At 43.4% G+C, this 12,111-nt stretch overlaps 1 protein-coding gene across 2 annotated transcripts in view; it reads left to right on the forward strand.

The window, feature by feature from the left end:
* The window catches only part of MET (MET proto-oncogene, receptor tyrosine kinase), a gene marked incomplete at its 5' end in the record, with an annotated part of 105,072 nt that overhangs the window by 86,647 nt on the left and 6,314 nt on the right, over positions 1-12,111 (forward strand). For both annotated transcript variants that reach the window (XM_081102365.1, XM_081102366.1), the window contains 3 exons: positions 405-586; positions 4,312-4,421; positions 5,597-5,762. In XM_081102365.1, the coding sequence (XP_080958491.1) occupies positions 405-586; positions 4,312-4,421; positions 5,597-5,762 (458 nt within the window). The remainder of the gene's footprint in view (positions 1-404; positions 587-4,311; positions 4,422-5,596; positions 5,763-12,111) is intronic.

Here is a 12,111-nt window from a genome sequence, read left to right on the forward strand (position 1 = left end):
CATTCGAAACCGTATGACCCACAGAGCCAAACAAGGTTTACTATCTGGCTCGACAAAAACGTTGCCAACCCCGGCCCTTCACAGTCACTACAGAATGGACTGGCCAACTTTCCTCTCCTTTTCGGTATCAGACAAACTGACCGCTAGCTACGCGATCTTACAAACTTGTAAAGGTGATGACTTGAAAGCACAGTGCGGGGCGACATCACTCACACAGATGGATTGTAAAAGACACTCTGAGGATGACGCAGCGGGACAAGGTGGAAACCGGTGGTTTTATTTATTTTTATTTATTTATTTTTAATCCTGCGGTTTTAAAGATGCCATTGCTCTCCCTTTCTGAGCATGACAAAGTCCTTGTTGTTCTGTAATGAAATCAATGTCTCCACCACTGGATTTCTCAGGAATCACTGACATAGGAGAAGTTTCCCAGTTTCTGACTGAGGGGATCATCATGAAGGATTTTAGTCACCCCAACGTGCTCTCGCTCCTGGGAATCTGCCTTCGAAGTGAGGGGTCTCCACTGGTGGTCCTGCCGTACATGAAACACGGAGATCTCCGAAACTTCATTAGAAATGAGACTCATGTGAGTATATTAGCTAGCTCCCTGACCTGTAAACTAGCTGTAGGCCAGCCAGTCTTCCAAAATGTGCCTGTGTTGAACCTTTTCAAAAGCGCTTTAGCCAAAGAAATGCGTGTAAAATGTTAGCACCATTCAAATGTACGAAAGCTGGTTTAGTTCACTTGTACCTGAACATTCTCTATCCTGGTGGGAAGACAGTGATACCTAGAAGGGTTTCCCCAGAGGCAATGAGTCTTAACTTCCCTGCAAACAGCCTTGCTCCACCATCCCCCTGATAGGGACATTTAGTTATCTTTGAGGGCCTACTGTGAGCCAGAAACAGCACAACACAGGAGACATAGAGGCATAATTAGCCACAAGCCACATGGAGCGTTAGCTCTAGAAGGAAAAACATGGAAGAACTAATTACAAATGAGTCCCTTGCTATTCTTCAAAATTGCCGGTCACCCTCCTACCTCAGGACCTTTGCACTTGCTGTTTCCTCTCCCTGCGCCACTCTTCCCAAAAATATCCACATATCTCAACTTCAGCCTTTCGCCCTGATATCATCTTCAAAATGAGGCTCTCCTGACCTTTCTAAAATTGCAACTGACCCACCCCACCCTCCTGCCTGCAATCTGTCTCCTCTCTGCTGCTTTATTTTTCTCCATTACGCTTATCATCTTCTTATGCACTAGGCCTGAGAGGTCCAGTCCTATGACCATGAGCCACATGTGAAATATGGCCAGTCCCAATTGAGCTGTGCTGTAGGTGTAGAATACATCCCAGGTTTTAAACATTTAGTATAAAAAAGGTAAAATATTAATAATTGTTTATGTTAATTACATGTTGGAATGATATTTTGGATATGTTGGATTGAAAAATATATTGTGAAAATTAATTTCACCTGTTTCTTTTTACTTTTTTAATATGACTTTTAGAAATGTTTAGAATATACGTTTGACTTGCATTACATTTCTGCTGTGTAGTGCTAGGCTAGACAATAAATTAATAAATAGTAGCTAGCCCCATTGACCCCTTCTAACCTGCCCCCACCCCCACCCCAGATCGTCACCACCCTATCGTCTGTGCCCATGGGTTATGCATATATGCATATAAGAAAAAATAAATAGTAGCTAAATACATATATATGTATACATATGTGTGTGTGTGTGTACACACATCCCATTAAAATGCAAACTCATGAGAGCAGAGATTTGTGTGTATGTTCTCTGCTGTAACTCTAACACCTAAAAAGGTGTTTGACCCATAGATTCTCAGTAAATATTTGTTGAATGAATGAGCTCAGAGTTACAATAAAGGCTGTTAGGCTCCTACAAATGAGAATTTTCTTAGTGACATTTTTTGTTGTTGTTAATCCTCACCTAAGGACATTTTTTCAATTTTTTTTTTCAGAGAGAATGGGAGGGAGGGAAGGAAGTGGGGGGGGGGGGGAGAGAGAGAGAGAGAGAGAGAGATCTACGTAAGAGAGACACATCGACTACTTGCCTCCCACACATACCCTGACTAAAGGCAGTGAGTGAACCCAGGTACATACGTGAACTTGACCAGGAATTGAACCTGCAACCCTTTGGTGCGCAGGCCAGCACTCTCACACACGGGCCAGGGCTCTTAGTGACATTTATGATAGAACCTAAAGGATGAGCAAGTCATGGCCAGATCAGAACCAGAGAGGAAGCGGAAGGAGCTTCCAGAACTGAAAACATAGATGGCATCCCGCTCCTCAGCCCCTGTGCCCAGGGTCCTTTGGGAGTTAATGGAGTAGCTTTACTCTTAATCAAAAAAAACACAACTTCATAAACATGGGGTCTGTTTCTCAGAGGAAATAAGGTCTAGAATGGATGATGAAGTAATATTTTGTGTTCAGCAAAAAGAATAAAATGCTCCCTGGCAATGAATGTTTGCAGATAGGGTGACTTTACCTTACAAAGCACAAAGCTGCCCTGACAGACCCCACTTTTGCACTTCAGTTCTTGTCATTCTCCTGGTAAGTTCATCTGGTTGGATATGCTACCTTCTCTCAGGTATTTTGCCCCCGGGGTTAAAGCATGCTACAGACTGATTAGACTGCACTATGGCCTTTTACAACCTGAAGAGTCCATACTAATGACAACCACTAGCATAGGTGTGTCTTAAAGAGAAACGCAAGGAGCTGGCCTCTCTACCTGCCGTGGCCCTCCTTGGAAGGTCCCCATTGTCTGCCCCTTCGGTTCACAAAACGCCACAGCAGCTGCTAAAGAAGACATTCCCTGTTCCCAATGGTCAGGCTCCAGCCACAGTGGCATCTGTGTGATTTCAGATACAGTTCTTACGGTTACGAAAGACATTCCCATGTCCACACAGTGTTGTGGAAGGAGTTCCTAGAGAATGAGGTTCCTGTTCTCTGTGTGGGTCCAGGCCCCTGGCGCTGTGAGCTGTGCTTCAGCACGTGTGGGAGGGGTTCTGGCGGGAGTGATTTTGCTACAGTGTGGGCTTTGGAGCCTAAAAGATTTAGTTTAAAATCCTAATTCCACCACTTACCATCTGAGTGGTTAGGGTGATTTATTTCTCTCTGACCTTCCTGTATTAACCATGCATTTCCTTTTTTTTTTTAATTTCAGAGAGGAAAGGAGAGGGAGAGAGGGATGGAGACATCAGTGATGAGAGAGAATCATTGATTGGCTGCTTCCTGCACACCCCCTACTGGGGATTGAGCCCACAACCCAGGCATGTGCCCTTGACCAGTATTGAACCCAGGACCCTTCAGTTCGCAGGCCTACGCTCTATCCACTGAGCCAAACCAGCTAGGGCTAATCATGTATTTCTGAGGCTCTAGCTCAGGGGTGGGCAAACTTTTTGACTCGAGGGCCACAATGGGTTCTTAAACTGGACCGGAGGGCCGGAACAAAAGCATGGATGGAGTGTTTGTGTGAACTAATATAAATTCAAAGTAAACATCATTACATAAAAGGGTACGGCCTTTTTTTTCAATAGTTTTATTCATTTCAAACGGGCCGGATCCGGCCTGCGGGCCGTAGTTTGCCCACGGCTGCTAGCTTCTGGGGCCTCACTGAGCCTGCAGAAACTGCCCCTCCCGGGACTAGCAAATTCCCAGAGATGGTGAACAACTCACCTTCTCAGAGGTGAGCCAATCCAGAGCCCAAACCCCAACCACCTCCTTGACAGGGCTCTCACACTCTAGGTCACTGTCTCCCTGCCCTACTCATTGAAGGGCCAGGTACCAGACAGCTAGGTACAGCACCTACGCCCTGAGCCCGCCTGCTGAAATTATCCCAGCTACCCAAGTCCTAGCCTGCTTACCCTGCCTTGCCCATTTCTTCCCACAGAAACCACAATGAAGCCTCACCTGACTCCTGGCCAAGCCTAGTGCTTCCCTGTGTGGGCTTGCGTCAGGGCATGCCCCCGCCTCCTGGGGCTTATCACAAACTGTCTTTTCAGTGGCAATTGTCTCCCACCCGTGGGCTTCAACATACCTGAATAATCATAAAACCCACATTTTAAAACACCTCCAGTTCTGCATCTGTATGAGGATTAGCCCAAATTTATAAACCATCTAGCCTGGTGCATTGCAAACAGTAGATGCTTAATAAACGGTTGCTATTATCAATCAACAGGGCGTAAGCTATCATTTGAAACAAGATCGTTCTTATAAACATTTCGGAATTCTGAGATCCTCGCTAGAACAGTAGATGCTTCAATTATGAGTTCCCAATTCTCTTTGATTGCAGAACCCAACTGTAAAAGATCTTATCGGCTTTGGTCTTCAAGTAGCCAAAGGCATGAAATATCTCGCAAGCAAAAAGTTTGTCCACAGAGACTTGGCTGCAAGGAACTGTATGTAAGTATAAGAATCTCTGTGCCCACAGTCCAAATTAAGTGAAAAGGAGGACTCTGTTTCCCCTGATTTTCACACAAAAGTCCTTTATTTCCGTTACAGTCTTAAATCCACATGTAAGCACTGGAGACGTAGGAGGGCCTTTCAGCCTCTGTCAAATGGAGAATGTAAAAGGGATTCTCCAGAGGGGGCCTGAACAGCTCTCTGTGCTTTGCCCCTTTTTTTCCTTCCCAAAAGTAGGCCTCAGTGTTGTGGTTTCACACTGCGTTAGTGTTGGGAGGTAGAATTTGATCTTCAGCCTTTTACAGTGAAAAGAAGAGGGCTGATAACACCAATACCAACATATTGTCACTTCCCAAGAGTGGATTTGAAGTCAGCCTGCAGAAGCCCTACCAAAAATGGTATTTGGGAATGAATTCAAAGAACTTTATTTGTGTCTGGCTGCGTGGGCTATATAATATGGCAGTCAACAGTTTGTAATCCATCAGCGCTTTCCCTTGCATAGCGCTGACTCATGACTTCCAGTGCATGTGAAGGAGAGAGCTGTGCTCTTCATTTCCTACCTTGGTTTTGGTCACTGTGACAACATAAAAGCCCACTTAAACAAAGGAACACACAGCCTCAGGGAGTGGAAATTGATTTTGTTGAAAATTGCTGTTTTTCTCAGATGCTTTACTATGCGTCCTGTTTCTCTATTACCTCAGTGGTGGGATATATAAGTTTTATCTACTATCCTAGCCCATTTGAGAATGAAAAAGTAAGATAACAGTGCCTGGTCACGTCTCCCCTATAAAACTAATCGGTAATAAGTTGACAAATGATTATTGGCGATTACTTTGGTTACTCAGTTGGCATACTTGATTTAGCAACCAAGGATATCGGGAGGGGGGCCCAATTTTACTGCTTCAGATCTACAGAAGCAAAATGAAGTTTCTTATGTAACATCACTCATGATCTCTTTCCTCGGCTTGTTGAGTTTGTCATGTAAATATCAAGCACTTTTACTAAAGAATTCCATTGTAATCTAGTGTTAGTCGGTTGAGGCTGGAAGAAGCCTCCCAGCAGAAGTTAAGGATTTGTGGATTTCCAACACAGAAGCCACTTGTTCTGTAGATATTCAGCGTCACAGTAGATGATTCTGTTTCAGCCACCGGTAATAATATTTGTCCTCTCTGTAGGCTAGATGAAAAATTCACTGTCAAGGTTGCTGATTTTGGTCTTGCCAGAGACATGTACGATAAAGAATACTACAGCGTACACAACAAAACAGGTGCAAAACTGCCCGTGAAGTGGATGGCTTTAGAAAGTCTTCAGACTCAGAAGTTTACCACCAAGTCAGATGTGGTAACGTATTATTGATCCCCCCTGACCTTCTCCTCTTTTACTTTCATACCCAAATTTTTTCAGTAGTTTTATGGCTACTTAATTTTTTTTAAAGAAAAGAAACTTTTAACATCACTAATTTCAATTTTTTTTCTAAGCAAAAGTGCTCGATTATCTAATGCACTCATAGTGTTACAAGTGGAAATGGGGTATCCACCGGTGGAAATGGGGGATCACCTTCCCCTCTGGGTGCTCGGGGTCGGGTCCTTACCTTATCTTGAGAAAAAGAATTTTCTGAGACTCACATGGGAGAATGAGTGCTTTTTATTTGTGTGGAATTATATCCCTCGGTTTCCAACGTCCCATTTCCCTTAATCAGTCCTGGAAAGGGTGCAGCTGGGGATTCAGCAGAGCTGGAAGCAAAGCCACAGTCCAGAGTTTCCATTCCATTGGTGAAGCTGGTCCGGTTTAACATCAGGCTAGTTGCATTCCTTTAGTCCATTGTGTGTGGTGTCCTAGGCCATGGGCCATGTGGGCAAATGCAGGAGCATGGAGTCAGGTGCAACAACACACCGAGGGGCAAGAGAGAGAACTCCTTTGTTTAGGACCGTAAATTTATCAAATCTGCACCCCCTCCTGCTTGCAGTGGTCACACCGAGTGGCAAGAGAGAGAACTCCTTTGTTTAGGACCGTAAATTTATCAAATCTGCACCCCCTCCTGCTTGCAGTGGTCACACCTACCCTGGCTAGTGCCCTGTTCCCAGGTGTGACTGACAAACAAGCACCTTCCCTATGTCACCCAGACTTTACTGGGCATGTGTCTATTTGATGTTCCCTGTTCCTTTCCACTTAATTAATAACCAGGGTCATTGCAACAGTATCAGTAGTATGTTTTTATAATTCATTTATTCAAATCCTCAAATTAGATCCTTAGGAAGCCCAGAGCTGGACCAAGTGTGAACCCTGTTCTCCCGAAGCTTTAGCTCAGCAGAGAAGACAAGGCGTGTCCGTCAAAAACTCACACAAAGTAGACTGGGATTAGCCTGGCCACTCATAGCTCACAACTTCATGGCAGCAAGAATTCCACCTTGAGAGATCTGGAAACTACAACTTAGGCAGGTGTAGCAATGAAGTCATTATTCCTTCACCTAGCTAGAAACACACTCTCCTTTATTTGCCACGGTCATCCTCCTCTCACAAAGCCAGCTTCGAAAGGCAGGCACCTGAATACTGACACTCACCTGGAGAGCCACATGCCCTTCCACCTGGAGGAAAGGACAGTGCTTGAAATTGTTACAGAAGAGAAAGAGTTCATCCATCTGGTGCTAGCAGAGCCAAGCACTAAATCCTGAGAACTGCAGTGTAGAAATACTTAGCTATTTTATTATGGACTAGAGGCCTAGTGCACGAAATTCATACATGGGTGGGGTCCCTAGGCCTGACCAGCAATCAGGGCCTATCAGGGCCATCTTGCCCAGTCCTAATTAGGGCCAGGCCCCAGGCCGGCTGAAGCCTGCCAGATGGGGCTTGTTGGACGAGGGGAGGGACCAGGAGAGGTTGGCTGGCCGTGGGAGTGCATTGATCACCAGGGGGCAGCTCCTGCATTGGGTGTCTGCCCCCTGGTGGTCAGTGCGCGTCATAGTGACTGGTCAACTGGTTGTTTCATTTTGGTCGTAATGGTCGCTTAGGCATAGATAGATAGATAGATGATAGATAGATAGATAGATAGATAGATAGATAGATAGATAGATAGACAGACAGACAGATGGTACCATCCAGGAGAACAGGAAGCAAATGCTCAAAAGCCAAAACTCACTGATAGCATGTAGGTTACAGATTATATAGGGCAAATCTCAAGATACTGTGAGTTAGGGGGTTTGGGGTCATGCTGGAAGCTAATTGGTTGGAGGTAAGGTAATGGTAAACAATCATTTCTTCAGGTCTTAAAGACAGTTCTGAAGTCTGCTCCTATGTCCCTCTGTCTGGTTTCTTGGGGAAGTAGCCAGGGAGTGGCTCCACCTTAGAGCCTAGCAACTGAAACATAATATAGGTGAAAATGTTATCTTTAGCCTGCCAGAAGTCCAGACCTTGTGATCATTAATCAGGTCTAGGTTATTGTCTTCTGCTGCCTCAGGGGTTGCTCATTATCCAGGGAAAGGCTAGGTCTCTGAAGGGTATAGAAAGAGAAAGAAATATGATTTCTAGAGCTAGGATTTAAAGCTAAATTTAATCAAAGGGCCCTCGGTTTCCATTCCTCCCCCACCCCCATTTTATTTTTTTAATCATTTCTCAATCTTGAGGAAGAAGGGGGAAAGACCTCTCTGACTGCTTCCTGCTGAAAGGGGGCAGAGTTCAGGATTAGAAGAATGAAACTGTTTTACATTCAATTGAAAATATTTTTTAGCTTCCGGATTACCGTGAATAGTCTGCATGACCATAATGTTTGCTTTTTTCCCTGCTTTGTAGGTTGAAAACATCTCATAATATCTTATCTGGGGCAGAACAATATAGAAAAACTTTGTCATTTTTGATAGTTTGATATAGAACCAAACTCTAATTCTGTATTAGCTTAGTGTGGCTTCTTAAATTAACTTACTCTATTAAATCTACTTTAATCTTATTCAGCTTAATCATACAGAAAATTTTCTTTCTCAGGTTCCTTTTCCACAAAACTTCTACAACTTTCCTAGTCCCTCTTAGTTTCTCTCTTCTTCCTCAGTTTGAAACAACCAACCTTTTTTTAGGACAAGCCACTTTCTACTAGTGCCCCAAAAATGTGTTTCCATGCCTAATGCCTTTCTTCCTAAAAACTCACATCCTTTCCTTCCATATTAATTAAAAATTCATAACCCTTAGAACCTCAATTCTAAGGTAAAATGTAAGTAATTAGCATTTTTTAGATTGGCAAATTTATTAATCTATTTCATAACCTTTAGAAACATAGGTTCTTTTACTGGCAAAGCACAAAATGTTTTTATTAACAGATCTAAATGTATCATTTAGTTTCTCTTTAATAAGAGGTCAATAGTAGGTAAACTTAGACTTGTTTAGCAATTACTGTTTCAGTATTTTATGTTATTTGGAAATTTCTAGATATTCAATAATTTTTATCATTTAACTTAATAAAACTCTAAAGCTTCAAGTTACAAAGAGATTTAGAAAACTAAGTGCACATACAATACAAGGTGTGGCAAAAGGTGGTTTAGAGTTGTTTGTATGGAAAATAATACAATAATTAATAAATAATAATAATACAAGAATAAACTCTGTGTTTTGTGTACTCACAGCTGTAAGCCTACTTTCGCTCCCACCCTGTATAATTATTGCTAAAGAGTTAACAGAAAAGAAACTTCTTATACCATTACACTTATTTAATTTATTTGCTCCTAACAATTAAGTTTACATTACTTATGAAAACTTTATTATACCAAGTTTTTGGGGGTGTTTGTTGTTGTTTTTTTGCTGACAAATTTTGCAACTTAGATAACATGAACTTATTTGACTGATAAACCCAGGTGGAATAAAAGTATTACTTAATACTGATGATTTTGGCCCAGCAGGCGTGACTCAGTGGTTGAGCATCGACCTGGAACCAGGAGGACGCAAAGTGGAGTTATGAGAATAAATTGAGAAAAACATCTGCATACTAGATCATAGAGGCCCTTGGAAAGCAAGCTAGGGAGTCTGGACCATACAGTTAGGTGGCTACCAGCAGCACCATAACCAGGATGTAGAACAGGTGCCGCTTTGTGGTCAGCCCCTCCTACCTGGGAACCACTGGTCTGTCTTCTGTGCCTGTAGTTTTACCTTTCCTAGAAAGTCATCAAGTCGTCTTTGAGTCTGTCTCCTTTCACGTCGCATAATGCGCATAAGGGCCATGCATGTTATGTCAGTAGTATCAATGTATCAGTAGTTCATTTTTTTTATTGTAAAAAAACACAACAAAAAATCGATCATCTTTAAGTGTGCAGCACAGTAATGTGAATTACATGCACAATGTTATGCAACAGATCTCTTCATCTTGTAAAACTGAAATTCTATATCCTCTGAACAACTTCCCATTTTCCCCTCCCCTCACCCTCTTGGCAACCGCCATTCTACTTTCTGTTTCTAAGAGTTTGACTACTGTAGGTCCCTCGTGTAAGTAGAATCATGTATTATTCATCTTGTTGTGGCTGCCTTATTTCACTTAGTATTATGTCCTCCAGGTTCATCCAGGTTGTAGCACGTGACAGGATGTCCTTCTTTTCAAGGGTAAATAATATTCCATTGTATGAATGTACCACATTTGCTTTGTCCATCTGTCAATGGACCTTCAGGTTTCTTCCGTTTCTTGGCTATTGGAATAATGGTGCTTTGAACATGGGTGTGCAAGTATCTCTTCAAGGTCCTTTTTCAGTTCTTTTTGGTTATATACCCAGAAATGAGATTACTTGACCGTATGGTAGTTCTATCTTTAATGTTTTAAGGGCCCTTCATACTGTTTTTCGTAGACTGATTCACTCCTTTTTATTTCTGAGCGGTATTGCATTGTACAAATGTACCACATTTTGTTTACACATTTATCATCTGAAGGACATTTGGGTTTGTTCCAGTTTTAGGCAGTTACTTACATGTAATTATAACTGCCTTAACATTTGCTTAAAGGTTTTTGTGTGAACATAATTTTTATTTCTTTTGGGTAAATATCTAGAAGTAGGATTACTGGGTTTTAAGATAAGTGTTATATTTAACTTTATGAGAAACTGCCACCTGTTTTTCCACTCAGGCTGTATCATTTTATATTCTTACCAGTAATATATAAGTTTCAGCTCAGCATTCATACCACCACTTGCCATTGTCAGTTTTGGGGGTTTTAGCTATGCAAATAGATTATAGTGGTGTCTCATTTTCTTTTTCATCTGCATTTGCCATAGGTAATGATGTTGAGCATCTTTTCAGGTACTTGTTTGACATTCTTATACCTCCGTTAGTGAAGTGCCTACTCAAAACTTTTGCCCATTTTTTTAAGTTTTAGAATTTATTTTCTGGTGTGTTTTCTTAATTGGGTTATTTTTTTTTAGTGAACTAGGAGCCCAGTGCACGAATTCATGCACCTTGAAAGGAACTGTGGGCCACAAGGCTGCAGTAGGCAAAGGGGTGGATCTCAGCCCATCTTCTGCGCCCCCACCCAGCTCCTTCTGCTATGGCCCCAGTCCCCTGTCTGCCGGCAGCCCCACTCCCACTGCCACTGCTCCCACACACTGATGGTGCCAGTCCCACTTGCACCCTCTGATGGTGTGGAGTGATTGGGGCTGGTGCCAGCAGTGGGTACGAGCAGGGCTGGCACCATCAGTGGGTGCGATCGCCCCTCAGGAGCAGGGGGAGGTGGAGAAGCCCTCAGGGGCAATCAGGGCTGGCAACTGCCGGGGTCCAACCCCAGCAGGTCCAGGGGTTCCCAAAGGCGTAGACGGAGTCGGCGAAGAAGGAATGACACGGAGACAGCGTTCAGTTGATCAGCAGCCTAGCCAGGATCTCCAGCCAAGTTCTGGTCTCGATCTCCAGAGAGGTTCTGCTGTTTATTGTTTTGTTACATCCGTATTTATACCAGTTGATTTTAATCCTGTCAATTTCTATTACAAAGGTTAGGGTGTTTCTTTTCTCCATTCCAGGGAGTAAAGATTATGTAGCTTAAGCATGATTGTTTGTAGTTAAAGTGATTAACTACCCGCCTGGCACTTAGTTAAGGAGTTTCATCCCCTCCCTGACTTCAGGGAAAAATTCCTACCTGGGGAAACAACCTTTCTAGGAGAGGCATCCCCTCCCTGACTTCAGGGAAAAATTCCTACCTGGGGAAACAACCTTTCTCGGAGAGGTGACCTTGGTTAAAACACACAGCGCTAAGGGGAGCAAACATATTAAGAACAGTATGCTATATACGCCAGGTCCCTTGAAACATATGCTGTGCAGATGTTTCTTTCCTGCAGCGACTGTGTCAAGCAGCAAGGATGGACCGGCTTCCGGCAGGCAACTACCGCTCACACCTGCTGATGGTGCCAAGTGATCAGGACTGGCGCTGGGCACCGGCAGCTGGTGTGAGCACCAGGTGGGACCACAGTGCGCTGGAGCAAAGAATTTTCAGTAACCACCAGAGGCTCACCCCAATGACAGCCTGCCTTGGTCTGGAGCCCTCCACTCACCTGCTCCACCAGCCCACCACCGCTGACACCTGCCAGGTTCTGCACATGCCCCCTGGTGGCCAGCACACATCATAACAACCAGTTGTTCGGTTCTTCTGGTTGTTCCGCCGTTCCATCTCTTTGCATATGAGCTTTTATTATATAGGATTATTGAGATTTTTTTCTAGCATGTATCTTTTCTTTTCATAATT

The sequence above is a fragment of the Myotis nattereri genome, assembly GCF_964212035.1.
Source record: "Myotis nattereri genome assembly, chromosome: 11".
Taxonomy (NCBI): domain Eukaryota; kingdom Metazoa; phylum Chordata; class Mammalia; order Chiroptera; family Vespertilionidae; genus Myotis; species Myotis nattereri.